This window comes from Chlamydotis macqueenii, chromosome 17 (genome assembly GCF_036417535.1).
Source record: "Chlamydotis macqueenii isolate bChlMac1 chromosome 17, bChlMac1.mat, whole genome shotgun sequence".
Classification (NCBI taxonomy): domain Eukaryota; kingdom Metazoa; phylum Chordata; class Aves; order Otidiformes; family Otididae; genus Chlamydotis; species Chlamydotis macqueenii.
Genome location: NC_141572.1, coordinates 9,440,512 through 9,460,653, shown reverse-complemented (window position 1 = coordinate 9,460,653; position 20,142 = coordinate 9,440,512). Strand labels below are relative to the sequence as shown.

Below are 20,142 nucleotides of genomic sequence, written 5' to 3'. Positions count from 1 at the left end.
CGTCCTTGCTAGAGAACCAAGTGATGAAAGGGGCAGAAAAAGTCTCAACAAAGCCTCCTTCCTCCCCTTTTCTAACTCAGGCAGTAGAAACTCTGCAAGTCACCCAGGAAAGAGCCAGGTTTTGTAAAAACGAGGGCTATGCCACACTGCCCAGCTCTCCGGGCACCTACCTTGTGCCCCTGTCAATGCAGCTCACCATTTTCCCTGTGTCACAGTGTCTTGCTGATCACAAGAAAAGCTGAAATTAAAAAAATCTGACCAAGTATGCAAAAGTACAGGTGCGGGATGGAACAGAGAGGTGGGAACTCAGAACAAAAATTTGCTGCAGGGTCTGGCTGCCTGAACACCAAGGGTGCGTGCTGCCCTGCAGAGGCTCTCAGTACAAACCCCAGCCCGGCTGTTGACTCAGCACCCAGCCTCAGCCAAATGGCTCGATCTCCACACCCCACTGTGGCACCCTGGGGACGGGCCAGAGCCAGCGTCTCCCAGCCTGGGAGGTACCAGCAACAGCAGGGAGCACCAGCAGACCAGTCCGAGAACTGGATTCAGGCTGAGCGGCGAATGGAGGCTGAAGAGCTTCACCCCTGCTTAGAGCAGAACAAAAAGGGTTACGCTCAAGCCCTCCTAGAAGCCAGGAAATTGCGTTCTTTTGTGTCTGATACTATGGTGGGAAATTGTAATGAAACGGGCAGTGCACGGGCAGTGCTTGGAAGGGCCGCAGTCCTGCCTGCAATTTGCACGGCAGTGGTCCGTCGTGGACTGCAGCGAGCCCTGCCAAAAAGCTGGAGTGGAAAGTGAAACCGGGCAGTTATCTCTGCAGCCTTCTGCTGTGAAAGGAAACTATTCCTTCTATCAGTCTGGAACAAGGACTCTTACTGAAATGGGAGTCCTTGCCACACCTCTGTTGCCTTCCTTGTAATCAAAAGCTCCTTTCTTTCATAATAATCTCCATTTTAATCTAGTACAAAAAAGCATTTTACTCTTACAGATTTCATTAACCTGCCTATTCCGGCTCTAGCAATACTGTGACCCTGACAACTCAGAAACGTACTGAAGCAGAAGTTAGGTAGAAGGGATCAACAGCAATTCAGCAGGAAAAAGCCAGCCCAGGAGAAGCAAGAGGTTTCAATAAGACACAGGAAACTCAGCTTGAGGAAAGTGCTATCGTATCCCCCGTTCCAGGAATCAAACACGTGTTATTTCAAACTTAAACACTGCAAAACGTTGCAAAAAAAAAACAAACAACAAAAAACCCCCCTATTATTCTTTCATACTAGTTTGAACTTCCTATGTTTTAACAAAGATGTAATCACATTTGTAAAGACCCCAGAGTTCCTTATGAGCATCCTAAAAAGCAGGAATGAATCACTTCCTTCTATGACAATCAATTTTCCAATGCCATGATCTTGGAAATGACAGCTGAACAGTCAAAGGCAAGCACTCAAAAGAAAATAAAAGCATTTAATGCAAAACATATTACCAAAAGTTTTTACAGCAATTTCATATAAATGGAATCTTCTCTTAAAACATGAAAACACCAATATAAATGTATCGTTACAAAGCTGATTACAAAACTATCTCCTCAGCCATGTAGAGAGGTAGGGAGGGCATTGCCGTCATCTGAACACACCTAAGATGAACTGAAAAGTAATGTTCATGGCCTAGCCTGCTATGTCTAAGTGACGGTAAAACACATACGGTTTTGAAGCAGTAAAACTTCCCAGGCTGATAGATCTTTACCTCACAAGGCCTTTATTAAGCTTCCTCATAATTTGTGGGTATGCAACGGAAATTTCCGAGATGCCTGTCAGCTGTGTTATACGGTTTTCCCTCACGATGGGAAGACTGATGTCAGGGCAGACTATGGTGTGTTCCCCCCTGCAAGGAGCAGGCTTTAGAAATGGTTGAAGAAAAAAAAAAAAAAAAAAAAGCATCCTGGCCCCTCTGGCTGCCCAGTGGCTCAGGGAAGGCCATCCACTGGGAGGAACCAGTGGTGCCCCTACCCCAGGATCCCCATCCAGATTTGCTGCTTCCCAGGCTGTCGGAGACTTAAACAGGCACAGAGAGAGCTCATTTCGGAGCGAGGCCCTACAGAGACCGACAGCAGTCGGTTCAGCCAGGAGGCAGGCCCTCAAAGAGCAAGAGACAGAACTGGTACTTGTTGAGAACTAGCAAAAGGCTGGAAGGGAAGGGCAGGACAGGCTGGAGCCCTCTCCTTCCCACTGCAAAGCGCTACAGCAGCACAGGCACTTCCCCAGCACGTTAATTCATCCCTTCATGTGGCAGACTTGGCTCGTGTGGAACCGATTACCTGTAAAAGGAGCTCTTTCACCAATGTGGCTGTTTCACTGAAGCAGCGTCCTGCAAGGCTGGGCTCTGCCTGGTCTCCTGCCAGCCAGGCAGAGAAAGGCTCCAGCTAATCTCCAGCAGAGCTGGGCTGCCTGCTCCCCGCTCAGCAAAACAACAACAAAAGGGCCTTCGAGGAAGATGCAGTGGGGAGAACGCAGCTTTCTAGAAAACAAAGCCACATTAACCATCCTTAACAAAGCAACAGTTTTCTTCCCCAGTGGAAGGGTGGGCTGGTGCCTTCCCTCCCCAGGACAGACTGTCTTTCAGGCTCTTCGGGCCACGTGGGAGGCCGCTTTTTCTTTTTTTGCTGTGCTGCTCCAGTGCTAGGCTCCCTGTGCTGCTACCAGGAGCTGAAGTCCCCAAAGCCTGTGCTCTTCTTCTCTTTCTTCGCAGCTGTGCTAGTTGAGGGCCCATCATCTTCCATGCTGCGCTTCCTGGAGGCAAAATGAAAACAACTCTCAGGGACTACTTACTGCTGGGTGGGACCAGGGCAGCTGGACAACCTTTCCTCTCCCAGCAGCAGCTACGCTGGAGCCAGCCCATCCCTTACAAATTAGAGAGGAGCGTGGGGACCGCAACGGGGGGTGGGGATGCCCAAAAAGAGGGAGAGTGTGTCAATCTGTGGGGATGGTTCAGGTAAGGCTTCGAACACTTCCAGGAAGGTGTTCAAACCCCAAAAGTTCTCCAGGCCAGAGCTGAGTATTTAACAGCTGTATGTTTTTACCACAATCATGATGAAAATGTGAGCTGCAAGTTCTCTCCCTGCCTTCTCACCTGCATTTGTGGCAGCAAAAGGATTTATGGGGAATTAGGTGTAAAGCAGCCGGGCAAGTTTTTCAGATCCTTTCCTGTTCCTTGAGCACAGGCTGTTGCAGTCACTGCTGCTATTCCCAGCCTCTCTTGAGCAGAGTTTGCAGCCCCATGGAAACGCTATGCAGCCAGCTCATGTACTGTGGTTTATTGTCAGGTATCAGTAGCTGATACGGAGAACTGACAACCCTGAACCTGCCAACGGGCTGTTACAGACCAAACTCCCAGTCTCAAGGCAGGCTGCAATGAGTGAAGGATTAGGAAAGAAAAGTCCTTCCTATGTTCCTTGGCCCTTTCCACAGAGCTGCAAACTCTGCCTGGGTTTCTCTGTAAATGCAGTGCAGAACGGCAGCAACTTTAAGCTGAATATAATATTTTAGGGGATAAGCAATATTTTGTAAGTGAAATGTTTAACTGACACACCAAACTGACCTCCATGGGCTAACATATTTTTGTTCTCACAGTTATGCAAATACCTGTAAGTCACGCAGGCACATACAAGCTGATTAAATAGCTGCCAGGTCCGTGTGTGCATAAACACACGCCTTTATGCAGCAGACAACAGCATTGTTGCAAATGCTTTTAGAGAAGTCTGCAAAAACTCAAGGGGAAGGCATTTATTTTAATTTATCCAAAACTCATGCAAAGCTGCCACGCAGGTGGGATTCTGTACTGTCCTTAGGAGAGCAAGCGATGCTGCCAACCCCAATGGGTGTACAAAGGGTGTCTGCAAGAGGATGCTTTAGGACAAGCCTGTACAACCAGCCAGGCACCCTGTGCTCCCACAGCAAGCCTGGGAACCTGCTCCCCTTTCTGGCCATTTCAGTTGTGCTGGTACAGCTGTTTGCGCGGCTCAACAGGCAACCTGATCAGCAGACTGATATGGGTTTAAGGCAACTGCTTTGTGCAGGGGAGAAGCTGCTAAAAGAGAAACATCTGTGGGACCGTGGCCTTCAGAAATAGCTGCAGAAGAGGAAGAGAATGAAAGATGGTGTAGGAAGTGACACAGTACAGTTCCTCAAGGACTTCTGAGTTATGGAAACATATCTACAGTTCTGAAGTCAGCACATGCGGTTAAAGAGCAACTTGGTCATGTTCAAGGGCTAAAAGAAAAGCTCAGTTAACTTGCAATCCTGAAAAACAACAGAAGTAGAGGAGCTCTTGACTGTTAGGACTGCATGAAAGTGTCTGCCTGCGGGCAGAAACCAAACATCTAAGGAATGGCACCGGACAGGGTCAGCGTCCAGCAGGAAAGGTAACTAAAGCACTCAACAAAGATCAGAAGGGCAGGGAACTCACGCTGCAGCCATGTTAATGTATTTTCCAATCCCCTGCCGGTAAGTTTTTGGAGTCTGGACCTCTTTCTTTGGTGGAACCACCTCAGCTTTTGTTTTGGCTGCTTCTTCTTCTAGCCGGACTTTCTCTCTTTCTGCAGCAACCTGTGGGAAGCAAAGAGTGCAATCTGTTGCAAGAGCTACTCCAGATTAAGGAGAAAATGTCTACAATTCTTTGAAGCTTTAAAGCACTCTAAAACAGCAATCAGCATGGCTACGATACAGGGCAGGCTTTAGGAGACAGACCTCAAAGGCCACTACAAACAGGCTGTCTGCAGCCATTATAACAGAACTCTCTTCTCACCTGCAGCTAACCACAGCTACCGCGGACATTTGGAAAGGAAGCCATCGTAAGCGTGATGGACTGGGAGCCGTGCCAGACTCAGTTAAGACCTCTCTGCTGAAAGAGTGGTAATGACTCTGGCACACAGGCAATGCTGAATGGCAGCTGTTTCATCTTAGCTTGCAACCATATGGGCTAGGGCGCTGCCCATGTTCAAAGAAAAGGCATTATGTTACAAAGCTCTCCAAAGAGCAGCTTTGGCCTTTCAAAAATAACAACCAACCAACCATCCTCACCTGGGCATCTGCCTCTTCATAGGGATCAACAAAAACAGTTGTTGTCTGAATTCGTATTTCCTCCTGGGAGCAGAAGAGAAGAAGAGCAAATCAATCTGCTGATGAGTTGTGTCATCTCCCCCAAGTTTGGTTTTCAGAGAAGTGTCAGTAGGGTGAATCACATTGCCACACAAGGCCATATGCATTTGCTCCCTCCTGCACAGCCCCTAGTGCTTCACACATACCTTGGGACGGTCTGTTTTTGGGTCACTTTCCACATTCTCCATAGCAGTCAGAGTCTCAAAGCCACCAACCACTCTAAAAGAGGAAGGACACGATTTCCAGTTGCCACAACACACTCAAAATATTCCTGCACCCTTACATCTAATACATATAATTTATGCCCATTACTCTAGCAGATTTTTAAACCATCCCATCTGCGGGAAGGGGAATAAGCAACTGTATTTGGAAGACCTACAATAAGGTCATTCAGTGCAGAAGGTAAGGATTTTTTCTCAAGAATGGGATTTGAATTTAAAATTAAACAGAACATGGAAAAGTTGGAGGCAAAGCAAAGCCATTTGTCCAAAAACCCAGTAGCCACAGAAACTAGCAAGATGGAGAACGAGTGACTGCGGACAGCCGTCTGTGCAAGAAGACACAAACCGATTTCAAAACAGGTTCACTTGCTAATGCTACATCTGTACATTTGGAGCTCATTTGTTACTCCCATGAGCTTTGAAAAACAAACCAACAGATCTGGTCAAGAAAGCAAATGTTTTCATTAACTTCTGCTTTTTTTACTTTTTGGTTTTAAATTGTCTATCAGACTGAAGAATGTTATCAGGAAGAAAGGGAATTGTAACTACGGCACTACCGGAAAGCAGTGACAGAACTGTAATAACACCAGTAACACAAAAAGCACAGGACTGCATGAACGCATCATGACTGTGAGCTTGTGAGGGCTCTGGGAAAGCAGCAGAGCATCAAATCACAGCCACAAGATAAGGTCTGGACACTTTTCACCGCAGTGTCTGTTTAGGAGGATGTTAGATCTCTGGCCCATCATTTTTCAAGTCAACATATCCAAATACTTGCTTCAAGATATGTAAGAAAGGTAAGAAAGCCTTTCTGGATTGTTGTATGTTCATTAAAAAAAAAAAAGTGTGGAACAATAGGAAACTTCCAGAAAAGGATATTTAGAAAGGATAAACAGGGTGACCCAGATAATTATAATCCTGTCATCCTGGCATCTATCCCAGGAAAATAATGGAATAGCAGAGACAGGACATGATTAAGAAAGGAAATAAGTAACGGCAATCAACAAGGTTTTGCGGAAAACAGTCTGTCAAACAACCTTCTATCTTTGAGACGACAGATGTGGTTAACAGGGATAACAGTGTCCGCAGAACAGACTTCTGGAAGGCGGCTGATATTTTGACTGAGGAAACCAGAACGACATGAAGTGAACACAGCACACATTAAATAAAAAATTGGCTGACAGGTGTCAAAATCTAATTTTAAATAGAAACCACTGAGTCAGTAGGTTTCCAGAAGGGTCCTGCTGGGATCAGATCTTGGTTCCAGGGTATTTAATACTTTTATCCACATCATCATGCCCAATTAAATTTGAAAAGAGCTATACTTAGAAGAGCAGTAAATAAAGACGAAGACAGGCCGTTGATGCTGAGCGATCCAGATCCCTTAGAAACACAGGCTGTAGCTGGACAGCATCTGTTTTAAGAGAGCCAGGCCACATGGCCAGGAACCAAAAATACAGCCCATATTAACGGCTGTGGGACAATGAGAATCGGCCGTATTTCTCAAAACCACTGCTCCTGGAAACAGAGTAGTTTCCGGCCAGGAGCTTGGCAGCAGGGGCAGGATCTGGCCGTTGAGGAGCCCAAGACTGCCGCTGGGACAGGGGTGCGAACTCAAGAGCCAGCGATCCTCCAGCCTTCATGGGGTGGCAACTGTTCTGAAGTCTGATTGCTGGGATTACTGGGACTCCAGTACTAGCACAGGTAGGCTGTCAAGGGCTGGGCAGATGAAATGGAGAAAAATAAAATTAAGTGAAACTGGTGGGGGAAGAAAAGAAAAAAAAAAAAATCAAACTGGTACAATACATCAAGTATTTTATTACCTAAGTCTGCTTTCATGCCAGAGTAACGAGCAATACCTCAACCCAAAGACACATCATATTCACAGGTATCTGACACATTTACCTCTACTACGATACCTCACTCTTGCAGGTGCTCCCCAGCCAGGCAGCCCTCTCTAGCCCCAGCACCAGGAGAGGCTCCTGGCCATCACCTGCCATGCTCTCAGCTGACCCAACAGAGAAATACACCTTCTGCTACCACTCCACACCACACTGTTTACACACCTGATGCACTCTTCTCAAGAGCCACGCTAACCAAAGCAAACAGGCTGACCGCTGTGGTTTGAGAGGCAAGTGGGCCCTTCTCATCCAACAACCCCTTGGGCTTAGGGCACAGCACCACTGCCCGTCACTGCCGCCCCACGGGCTGGGGCTAAATACAACCAAAGACAGACCCCATCCCAGAAAACAACACAATGCAAGTCAGAGAGGGTGCTGCTCTGTACCTGCCCTGAGCAGAGCCGTCCTTGCAAACATTTCGTCGCTCCAGCACTGCTCCAAAGTTCTCCCCTTTACTCCCCGAGGGCCTGTCAATATTCTGTAATCAAATTGTGACTTTTACGAGCAATTAAAAAACATGGATGGAGGCTAGAACAGCCTCGTTCATTTGCAAGTGGAGGTAGCATTCTGGGAGAAGCTGCACAGGGCTTGAAGACCCTGCATGAACTTTGGAAAGTTCATAAGCAAAACTCAATTTAAAAACCCTCCTCCAGGCCAATATCAGATTCTTATAATACTGATGATTAACACATAGCCTAAGATATATTCACTGTATTTTAATTGCCCCTAAAGGAAACTTCTGATTTAATATTGGAGGATTTTCTAGCCAACAGCTCCATTCATTATCTGCTCATATGTTTTCATTTAATTAAGTTCTGATAATTTGAAATAGCCAGATCAGCTATGCACTGGCAATCTCAGCTGAGTAATCCCTTAGCCCATAGCTGGACCTCCCACAGCATTAGCCCTAATGCGTTTTGGCAATGCTCACGAATCTTCAGTCGCTATGCTAATTAAACTTTATTGGGAATAGTTTGTCACTCGTACATTTTAAAAGGCTGTGATAGACATGGCATTCACAGGTGACCAGTAAATGACCTAAATGGTCTATTTTGACATGATTATAAAGGGCTAAGGGGGAAGAAGACAAAGTTGTTATGCCTGTAGAGCATGTCATTCTCTTTCCTTCTTAGCTTCTTGTTTCTAAAATGGAAAATTGCTTCCTTTTACCCTCCTGTGTTCTCTAACATTTTGCACAGAGAGCATCTCTATGCATATTACAGTGTCAGCACAGTGAGCTCTCAATACAGGTTTATGTCTTTAGACACGGCTGTAATACCAATAAAAAATGAATTTGAATATAAACCACCCTCAGGGAAGAGAGCTTTGACCAGAGGAACTGGAAATAATTTACTAGTAATTTTTGTTCAGGGGGTGCTTGGAAGCTTTGTCAAGGATCAGGCCCAGCACGGGCTGGCGTTTCATCAGTAAAACTTAAAATCCAAAAAGGACAAGATCTGATTGCAAACATCCCCTACCCAGTAAAAAACTGAACGGCTTATCAGGGCAGTCATCGCTGGATGCAAAAAAATGGAATATTCCAATTTTAAGCCTCAAACCATAAAGGATTTTGCAAACTTTCCTCTGATTCGTCTAAGCAGAGAGACAACGTACAGGCAGGCTCTCGAAACATTCCATGTTGTTATTGTCAAATCTCATGATGTTACACTGCAGCACTACCATCAGTTTGACGAGCCGTAATGTGTCTAAGCCCATGCACTGGCACCCCTTACAGCAACCACTCCTCACAGAACGAGGAAATCAGCACGCTAGAGTAGTTCTGGGGATTCTTTGCCTGCCCTACAATATATATTCTGGGTTTAAGAAGAGAAGCTCACAGACATCTTGCCCAGAGAAAAGCCTATACAAGTTACATGTAGAAAAGACCTTCTGATCAGTACATTAAAGTATTTAAAAAGCCTCTAAAGAGTATTTAATTGCTCTTAAAATACTTCATATTATTCTAATATCCACTAACTTTGAACAAAAAGATAAAACCTGTTCTATTAATAAATCTGAGTCTCAGCATAAGGAACTCTGTACATCATTTTCATTAAAACAAAATGCAAACTCCACAAGTTCAGACTAATACGGCCCTTTATACCCTTCACATGTGGTAAGTGCATCACACGGACGGTGACAGGTCCCACCGCGTCAGCCTTTCTCATTAAACAGCAGAGGAGAGAAGGGCAGAAACAAGTTTAACCTTTTCCATTGTTTCTGGCTCTGTTCCTTTCATAAGGTGCCACGCATGCTTTGTCCTAAACTGACCAAGTGAGGTTTAAACAGATGTTCAGATGACATCCTACAGTGAAAAGGATAACACCTCCAAGATACCATTTACATTAGAACAACCAGGGAAACCGAGGGCTTACTGTGTGCTTCCAGTGGATGCTGAACAGAGAAAAGATGATCTCAACTATATATTTAGCTCAGCGTCGCTGAAACAGCTTGCTGTATTTTTAGAGGAGCTTGATAAATGTTGCATTACATTGAAGCATGGGCAACAAGGTAGGTACACATTTAGGTTTTTTTTTCTGCTTGCATACTAATGAAAACAACAATACATCTTTACTCGTGCAATTCTGTTTTCTTGCAAAATGAACTAAGTTAGCACTGGAAATCTTAGCATTTCAATCTTAGATGTTATTTTAAATCTTACTTCCTGTTAAAGCTCCTTTATGCAAACTAGTAACCTTGCTTCATAACCACTGCCAATGTCCTTGCATGAAGTATAAGTGAAATATCTGGAGCAAGATCTACCCATTTGCAATATGCCGGTGAGAGTCTCACTGCTACAGTAGTCAGTGCCGCTCCCAAAGAAAACAGCAGCTCCCTAGCAGCCTCCCAGACATTCACACATGAACTTCCTATTTCTCATACTTTTGTTTAGAGGAATTATAGGAATTAAGCCTTATGCAATGCTGGGGATGGCAGCGGTCCAAGATGAAAGAGTTTCCTGGTCAGAAGACTATACAAGAACACTGTCTGGACTTTTTTAAAAAAATGCTCTAAACTAGAAACAGAAACCAGAAAGAAACATTGTTGTTTTGTAAACACAATCTGCCCTCAAGGTTATTTTTATACAAAGGAGTACATTCATTTATATACACACACAGAGAGAGCAATATATATACATGCACAAACAGGTACACTCAGGACAGAATATTTTCTATGTATACTCCCAACCTGAAATGAAGCAAGCAATTCAAATTTGTGACAAGGATGCAGCTGAAACATCTCAATTTCTCATATCGGCTTAATCTAGCAGGAGCGACACAGTAATGAAAGGTGATAAAAAAATAAAACTACACGGAAAAAAGCATTTTGAAACCAGACTCAACAGATGAACCTGGCATGTAAGACTTCTCAGCTTTGGCACAGGTTCCTGTTCAGAGATCATACAACTGTTCTGGAAACAAGAGCAGCCCTCGTGCAGCTCCCACTGCCAGGTCCTCACGTGCTACAGGACACCACGGCCACAGCTTCTGCAGGGAGCCCTGGTTTATCTTCCCACCTTGCTCTTCGCTCCCATCCTGGTGTTTGGGGAGCAGACTCCACAGTGCAAAATTAGGTCAGGCTCCCTACACAGATTCAAGAACAAAATCAGCTCCTCTTCTGCTGTCACACCATTTCTGTTCTTCCGATGTACAAAAGCAAACGAGCAACAAGAACAGGAGTTTCACAGCTTAGAAGCCATTGGGGTTCATGAATGCAAAGCATACATGGAATGTTAAAAGTGGAAACAGACATTGTGCATTATTTAACCATACTCAGGTAGCTGAATAATGCCTTGTAGTCATTTTATGTAGGTGATCACTTTAGAGGACAAGAGTTACTTTCATTGCCCTGCTCTACAGAACTGCAGCAGAAAGCATTAGACAGGCTAAGGCATACTTAACACAGTGACGCTTATCCAAGGAAAGAAAACAATCTGCCACAAAAGCATCTGGCAAGGGGAGAGGTGAAGAATAGACATACCACATACCTGCAACCTGCCCTCACTTTCAAGCCCAACATGCTCTGCTTGTCCTAAATCTCACCCAAAATTCACAGAGAGCATTTCTTCCCTTCAGCTGATCAGCATGGCTTGATTGCCTTCTGCTATTATTGTAAACATTCATTTTTTTCATGTGTCCCTGTAGCTTTGGAACAGGCTCCCTAAAACCATCCACAAGCCATTTCATTTTTTCCTGGGGCTTTCTTTCCCTTGTTTCTGAAGAAAGTGCAAACTGTTGCTGGAAGGTAGGCTGAAAGGGGTCACCATTGTGACTTCCCTGTATCTATATGCAGTCTCTTTCCTACTTACACAGCTCTCTGGGACAGAGATTATGTTTCTATTTCTGCTTACAAACTGCAAATGTACCAGGTCTCTGATCTGCAGGAGCTGTGAGCCACTAGAGTAATAGAAAATATAACACCATCATGGATGGGATGTGCTTGCATCTGAATTTTGTAAAGCATCCCAGACAGGAATGTGACCCTATACTGGTGTTCTGGCTGTAACAACCCTGTAGCTCATGCAGCTCACGCAACAGTTGAACTCCCAGTTGCAGCACGGATGAGAGGGAGCCCCCTCACACACAGCCCGCAAGAGCAGCAGACAGGACCTTCCCCGTGCAGCAGTCATCTGCAAATGCTTCTCATTCACTCTGTGCAGAGCAAATGCATGTTGGTTGGTTTACATTATTTGAGTTTCTAAATTAAACCTCTTACCAGCCAGCTAGAAGCCAACAAAAGCCACTGGTTAGTTTTCACATTAATTACAGCATTCTTTAAGTCAGGAGAAATGGTAATTACTAGAAATGGTAATTACTAATTTAATCTAGGCAGCTCAGCTGGAGCAGGAAATTCGTGCAGCCTGCAGCACACCTCCAAGGGAAAGCATTCTTCTCTCTCTCTCTGCCTTTGTTTTTGCTCCCCAACCATACCAAATTATCTCCTTTATTTTCAGTAACATTCGTCTTCATTATTGCCATGGTGGGCAGCACAATGACAACAAGGTACCTGCCCTGTCCTCCAGCCGCAACCTTCTCCTGAGACTTCAAAATTCCAGTGCCCCAAGCCAGACAAATGCCACTTCTTCACAGTCCCACTGCCTGCAGCTGGTGTGTTTTTCAAACATACTTAACAGCCAAACACCCAGCTCTTCTTAATAGCTGCTACTATGCAAAAATTGTGTTGCATATCAGTGGGGACATGAACAAGATGCAGCTCTCCAAAGCGGGAACTTTTCAATGTTTCATCCCACATAGGACTCAAAAAATCAAGAAAGGGGTGGGGAACTTGCTCTTTCGCTGTTTTTCTGTTCTTCACTAAAGTATGTAAAGCCTGCTGAAAAGGTCTACACAAATTATAAACAGGTCAAATTCTGCTCTCAATGATACCTACATGACAGTCACTAACATGAACCAGAGCTGCACAGAAACAGCTGAGAGCACAGCTGAGATCAGAGTATCTAGGTTTTTATAGTAAATGAAGTAAGTAATCCTGAAATCTATATGAAAGTCACAACAGGCCAGTGAGCATCTGATTAAGACAATCCAATTTAATATTAATGGAAACAAAGAATTCTGATTTCATGCATTCAGTCTATTCTTAAACTTAGATACTATTCCTAGATATGCTTTCGAGATATTATTGTACTACACAGTCTAAGATCAGATACAGTCACCAAATCCTGGAAACATCCAGGATCTGAAATAGCAAACTGAATCTGAAGTTTCACTAGAGGTACAATCTCTGCAATCTTTTGGCTTTTATGGCTTTTAAAAACAAATGCAGACAAACACAGCTGAAGGATTTTGATGACAGAATACAGATCTTAAGAGGAACACATATCAGCCTTTTATATTAAATTTGTAGGTAAACTCAATCATTAAAGTATTCCATTTGTAGATTAATAAAGAGTGACTGGCATGCATCTGTCCAGCATCTTCATTTATTACATTATTTGAATTAAACTTCATTTACATTCAAGAGAGTCCGGAGTAAAATTCCCCTGCTCTGTGTTCAGATGAAGATGTCACTCAGTTTTCATGCAGGGACCCAGACATGATTCTAAGCCAACATTTTTAACAAAGTTTTTCCTTTGTATTTCAGCTAAGAATATTTGCAGCGCTCAGAAAGCAGCACCACTTCTTTACTGTGGCAATCGAGTTCAGATTTCTGTAGTAGCAAGGACAACTCAAAAATTAAGACAGTCTTTGCTAAAACGGCATAAATCTCTGCTATATACACTCAACCAGATTTACTTGGACTGAAGTAATTCCTCTCTAAGGGATAACGTACAGCGTGAAGCATCATTTGAGCTATTATACCCATAAGGTACGTGAGATGTTACACACGCTGCGAAGGCTTCTGGGAGCACGCTCCCCGCACCGCAGTTTCAAATTCTTTCCTGGTGAATTATGGTAAAACTGGAGCACAGTGGGGAAACACAGCAAAGACACCACAGGATGCTCACTGAAGCCAGGCATCCAGAACTGAAGAACAGTCACATTTTCAGCTAAGCTGTTCAAAACCAAATACTATCTGATGAGGTGGCAAGCTCAGGTTCACAGCATTACCGTAAGAGATTTAACAGGATTTTTGAAAGAGGACTCAAATCGTCGCTTAAGTGAAATAGTCTTAAGACATGGGTTAATGTAACTCCTCCAAGAATATACTCGCTCTCAACTTGCAGCATTAGAATTTACTTTATTTATTTGCTTTCACCAAATGACAGGGGAACTTTACATTTTTCTAGGGCAGACCTGAGAAAAGAAAGATAAACATATTCCAACTACTGGAGAATCTGTATTAGCACTAACAGCACTAAAATAATTGTTTAAAATGAAGTCAGCTTCTGCCTCAAGAGCTCACAGGCAGAGAACATGGATTAAATATATCACTTGCATTGTACAACACTATTGTATGACATCCAATCAAAGTAAACAGGACATGCATTTATTTTCAATTGCTGTCTTTCAAATGGATAAAATAACGAAAAGAATAAAAACAAATATTAATTTCAAAAAGACTGTAAAATCTTTGGGAACTACCAGTGAAGCAGGCTAGTAAAATTCCCCTTCCTGCCATTCGCACCAAGGCATCTGTTAGAACAGCTACACATGACTTGGTAAATAACACCTACCTGCAGAAAGAAGGAAGCGAAGAACAAACCGTAACATAAAGATTTTGTGTTATCTTCCGTAACAAATACCTTGATACTTAGTGTGTGAGTGATTGACTGGAAAGGACTTTTGGAAAAGACTTCTTTATAAAGAATGACATTCCCTCGCTGTCTTGGTATTGGTAGCATCTTTGTATAAATACACAGAAACATATATGTATGTACACATACACAGGCACACAAACATACAGATTTTATACCAATGATAATTGTCAGGAATAAGAGAAAAGAAGAATAGAATAAAAAAGAACAAAAGGAGCCAAAAGAGCTAACCAGAAGCTCTATGTTCTATGCCATGATGAAGAGCAGCCTTGTCACAACTAATTTCCTGGTTAACAGCTCATAAGAGGATGAAAGCAGCGTTGAAGAGGTAATCTCTTGTGTCCCAGCAATTAGCATGCACAAATATTAACATGGTTGGTTAGAGGACGATGATTACTTTGTTCATGACTCCCTGGAGGGCCACCCACAGAAGGGAAGTAAAGCCATTTACAGTGAAGGAAGGAGAAAAAAGGCAGTGTTTGATGACTGGCACTGATGTGATTCTGGCCACCTACTCGTGACCAGAAGAACTGGACTGTGAGCTAGGATTCCAAGTCCAAGTTTAACTGCAAGAGTCACTAGACTCTTCTCCCTAGGGTTCAGACACACAAGAGAGCATGTCTGCTATATTGCTCCTTCACTTACCTTCCAAAAACTGTATGCTTCTTGTCCAGATATGCACAAGAGCGGAATGTGATGAAGCTGTAAGGAATAAAGATGTAACAGTTAGCATATCAGCTCATCGACACTCAACAACAGCAATACTTAAAAACAGAAAGTGCATGTTAACAGCCCTCTGAGAGAACACAAGCCCCTCTCCCTCTCTGGCTCCTCTCTGGCAGTCCTGCTGGCCAAACACCCTTTAATTCCTCTGTTTTGTGGGGTTTGTCTTGGATTTCTGGAGCTTTGACTTCTCGTTTTTATACCTTACTAGCATCCCTAAACATTACTCCAAGCATGGTGACTCACACAAAGTTCTAAATTAATCTGCGCATTTGCCTCCTTGGCGCATTCCCTCCTGGAATCTCATGCAGGACAGGGAGATGTGCCTCTTGCTTGAGAAGTAGATTTTTTAGGCATGATTGGGAGCTCATATCCAGCAAAAACAGTTAATGCAACACAAAAGCCCTCTGCCAGTGTAAACATCTATCTTTTAAAATATTTACTCTTTGTATTTTTCTTCCATTAAATTGGTCTGTTGGTAATCCACCTCTCCTCCGGACAGAGCAAACTTGTGCTTTGGATACAAACATGGCAGAAGAATACTTCAAGGTGTCATATGTAATGAAAAGCTGAGAAACTAGGATTTTTAATTTTTAATTAATTTGACTTTTAATTTTAGGGGTTGTATTCTTAAACTTAAACATGGGAACTAAAATACCAAATCCAAAGCAAGCTTTACTACTTCTCTCTAAAGCTTAATGCTTCTTTGCAAGACTTGGACTACAAGCGTATGAGACAGAGGTTTCCACACTGTGGTGTGCAGACCACGATGTCCAATCTTGGCTGGACATGCCGTGCTGGCTCACCTCCCTGTCTCCATCTGTTACACTACATTAGAGACAGCTAAAAATATATAAGCATTCCAAAAACACTTTTCCATATAAGCAACTGCCTCAGGAAGTTATATGATTGCAAATAGGAGGGCTTACAATCTGCCAGACAATCTATTAAGACGTAGCTTGCCCTAGGAAAGCTTTGAGATGCTGTGCAGAAAGCAAACTCCTACACAGGGCAAACACGACAACTCAGCCTTCTGCATCGGTTCTTTGCACCACTTCATTCCCAGATATCCAATAGTTAAGATTATCAAGTGCCAGTTACGTAGCATTGTAATATCACTGTAATAAAAAAAATTATCTGAGCAGGAGCAAATATACAGAGAAAGCCTCTCATCCATCATTGCAGTCAAAATAAAATTAAGGACAATGGAATTAACATAATTGAGGATGATCCCAGAGGAGATGTCCTGAGTATTATTCAAGCATCACCTTACACAGGGGACCCAGTTCACTCTGCACTGCAGTGCCTGTCACCCCAGTTCCTAAGGTCCAAACAGTTGCCAGAAGTGTCTAAACACTGCCTAGGAAGCTTTATAAATATGGGCAGCTGGAGTCTCTCAAGGACTTCACATCTAAAGAAATGGCATATTTCATTTGCAAATTTTAGGGAAACGTGAGCACATTTACAGCAGCAGATGATGTCACTCAATATGGCACATCACTCATGAACTGTCTCTGTGCTTTCTTTTTAAAAAGCCTCTCTCTCCCCTAATTTAGCATCTGAGTGCTGGCACTAACATTCAAATCCAAAATAAGCTCTAGAGCAACTCGATCCTGCAAGCGGCCCAGCATGTGCTTAGCCTTAGGTGCGTAAGCCTATTAACGGCCCTGAGACAAGCACTTGTGTTTCATTAAAGCTAGCCACGCTCCTGCATCGTTTGCAAGCCATAATAATCCTTAGCATCATGAAGATTGACCCCAAGACCCCTCTCTCTCCCTCCCCACTCCCAACTGACAGTACTGGACACACGTCCACTCTCTCTGTCCTGGGGCTCCTAATAAAGGTACAGCTTTTTTCTATTGCACTACTTAGAGGGCAAACAATAAATAGTTGGCTCAAAGTGACCCAGAACATTTTCAAAAGACTGCAAGCAAACACACGTATTAATACTACACATCAGGAAGGTTATTACAACTTCCAGTATCTTTACATTTCATTTGTTGTTCTTCCTGCTCCATTTATTTTTTTCCCCTCATTTTAGACATTTTGCTTTTGTACATTGAAAAACAAGTCATTCTCAACCTCAGGTTCTGCATTCTGCCACGCCTGGGGATCTACACATTGCAACAGTGCAGAACTGTTCTCATTTATTTAAAATCAGGGGAGTAAAAAGAAACAACGCTTCCATAGACTATGTATAATTTCATTAAGCCCTTCAAAAAGCTCAACACAGGGCTAAATTTAAACTGAGTGAAGAGGTGTGATGAGCTCACAGGGGTAACACTGGGCGGACGCTGACAAAAATGAACAAAAACTTCAAATCATAAAACCAGAAAAGGCAAATTAATGATGATATAATAAACCTACACGTCTTCCTGCCACACTGCACTTCGCTCTCAGACTGGGTAACAGCAGCTGCAGCCACCCCAATTGCAATATGCAACAGAACATTTCACTTGACTGAACTTTAAAGAGCAGCTCGTAAAAGATCATTTGTTTTCTTAACAGAGTAAGACACAATGTCTAGAGGGAAACAATAAAACACAGAAAGAAAGTGACTACTTACAACTGCGATTTGTTTGTGTTGGGTCCTGAATTGGCCATGCTAAGAACACCACGTCCCGTGTGGGACAGATTGGGCTTGAATTCATCTTTGAAAGGTTTTCCCCAGTAAGATTCTCCTCCTTAAAAGAGAAAAGATGACAGAAGAAATGTTTGTTTACATTCTTTTCCCATTACATTTTATAATAAGCACTGACATTAAACTCAAGGTTTCTGGCACTTCCTATCACTCTGTGTATGATATATTCTCACCTCACCCCTATCAGTAGGCTTGTATTTGAGTGTGCCCTTGAAATCAGATGTTTGTAACTGGCCACACCATTCTGTGCCCCTACACTATCAACCTCAACAGACCAGACTGTTTATCAACAGCTTTATACACTGTGTGCTGAAGAACTATCAAGCATTTAATTTTTTACTGCTGGTCCACCATAATTTTTCTTTTTTGAGACATTAAATCTTTAAAAGTGGCTTCCTGACAAAACACAGAGCAAAGAATTACTAGTTTAATTGCACTCTGGATATAGCATTGCTTCTGGAAATAAAATATCAGGGAGATTAAACACATTCATAGAATCAACTAAGAATAGGAGCTAGAAGCTCAAATGCTTAATTCCTGACTAAACAATGAAGAATGATGATTTATATTCCTCTGAAATAAAAGGCAAAAAATAGATATTTGGACTAGATACCTGGATGATGTAAATACTTAAATGCAATGAAGTCAAAAAGACTACAAAACTTTGCACAAGCTGCAGACCCAGCCCTCCAAAACTGATTTCTTTTCTGTGTCTGTGGAGAGAAAAAGGGTCTGGGAGACCTCTCCTCCTGCCTGTCATTTTTACATTATTTATGACAGATCTGACATTTTCATTTGCACTTTCCTCCAGGACCATTCTTAGTAAGAAAAACGAAGGCTGAGATGAGTCATAGTTTTACAGTCAAATCCGTAATCTGGTTTGACAAACCATGAAAAAATATTTCACCTTAGGATAGCATTAAAAATAAAACAAACAATACTATCCAAACAGGCAGCAAGACCGGTCCATCTGCAGAACTGGCTCAAGAATCCTCTGGAGTAACTATCGCTTGCAAAGCAGGAGGTCAGTAAAGGATCTGCAGTGCTCAACAGCTATTTGCACATGTGATACAGAAAACCAATTTGACAATACGGCTGCACAGGCAAGCAGCAAATAAAACTGAGGCATCAAACACGCTCCTACCGAAAACCTGATGCAGAAAATCATGAAAGTGTATCAAATGAGAAAAGAGTTTCAGATGATACCATGAAAACAAAGCATCACAGGTGGACAGCTGCAAAATTGGGTGGAACTAAGTAAGCAAGAAATTTTGGAATAAACCAACCCACTTAAAAACCCAATTAATCATGTTCAAAAGATCTATTAATAGAGTTGAGCATTGCCTGCTCTGCAATTTGACAAGAGGCAGCAAAAGGGGACAGAGCCTGTAGGGATTTTCAGTAATCAGGAGTAGAGGAGGAGTGATTACTTCAGCAATCTTTGGCTATTGAATATTTTAAGATCAGCTGATGTAACTGATGATCCTATCTGCCAATCTCTGCCAGTAGTGGGTGAAGGGGATACGGTACAGCTGGAGCCAGCTCTACTGTCTTGAAGATGGATCCAAATCCAGCTATTCTAGCCAAATCCAAAGTGTTCAACCTATTAGAAAATGTCTTACCAGAAGCCAATAATTTTCTTTACTAATGATTCTCCTTGTATGTTCCTGTTTGTTAAGAGAGATTACTTGTGTAGTGCCTTAGTTACCTGCCTTGTTCAGAAAAACGAAGTTCTCGCAGGTTAGTAAATAAAGAAATTACGCTCAGAATAGAGGGAGACTCCACACCACCAGGTGCTGCCTGAAACCAGAAACACACCTGCGAAGCCTGCAGATCCACTGCCCATCAACAGCACGATGCTCTGCCCACTGCTTCTATTTCTCTCTTGGCTTTTCACAATTTTCACCTTTGGGGTTCAATCTGGCCTGGTGGGGCAGCATCAGGGACAGGCTCCCTGCCCACAGCACCACGCCGCAGCGATGCCACTGCTTCAGGCCCTGCACCTCTGTTCTCTGCCACGGCCGGAGTAACAAACTCCACTCAGACTGCCCTTCGAGAAATACACAATTTTGCTTCAAAGCACCTCTTGAAGGAACTCCTAACTATTTGTAAAGCAGATGCACTTGCTATGAGTCCTAACCTAGAGTAGTGTTTGCTGCCTAAAAATTTTCAGATGATATGCAAACGTGAACACATCCCAGTGAGATGGTACATAGCAGCAAGTGGCCAAACCCTTGAGCCCCTTACACCCCTCATATGCTTCCAGCTGATGCTGGAATTACAGCGCTGA

At 43.2% G+C, this 20,142-nt stretch overlaps 1 protein-coding gene across 1 annotated transcript in view; it reads right to left on the bottom strand.

Moving 5' to 3' along the window:
* Positions 1-1,441: 1,441 nt before the first annotated feature.
* PPIL2 (peptidylprolyl isomerase like 2) overlaps positions 1,442-20,142 on the bottom strand; it is a 70,927-nt gene continuing 52,226 nt past the window's right edge. Inside the window, exons 15-20 of the mRNA XM_086761796.1 lie at positions 17,778-17,895; positions 15,134-15,190; positions 5,297-5,369; positions 5,073-5,135; positions 4,459-4,598; positions 1,442-2,783 (exon numbers count right to left, since the gene is read on the bottom strand). Coding sequence (XP_086617922.1) covers positions 2,690-2,783; positions 4,459-4,598; positions 5,073-5,135; positions 5,297-5,369; positions 15,134-15,190; positions 17,778-17,895 — 545 coding nt within the window. The 3' untranslated portion in view covers positions 1,442-2,689. The remainder of the gene's footprint in view (positions 2,784-4,458; positions 4,599-5,072; positions 5,136-5,296; positions 5,370-15,133; positions 15,191-17,777; positions 17,896-20,142) is intronic.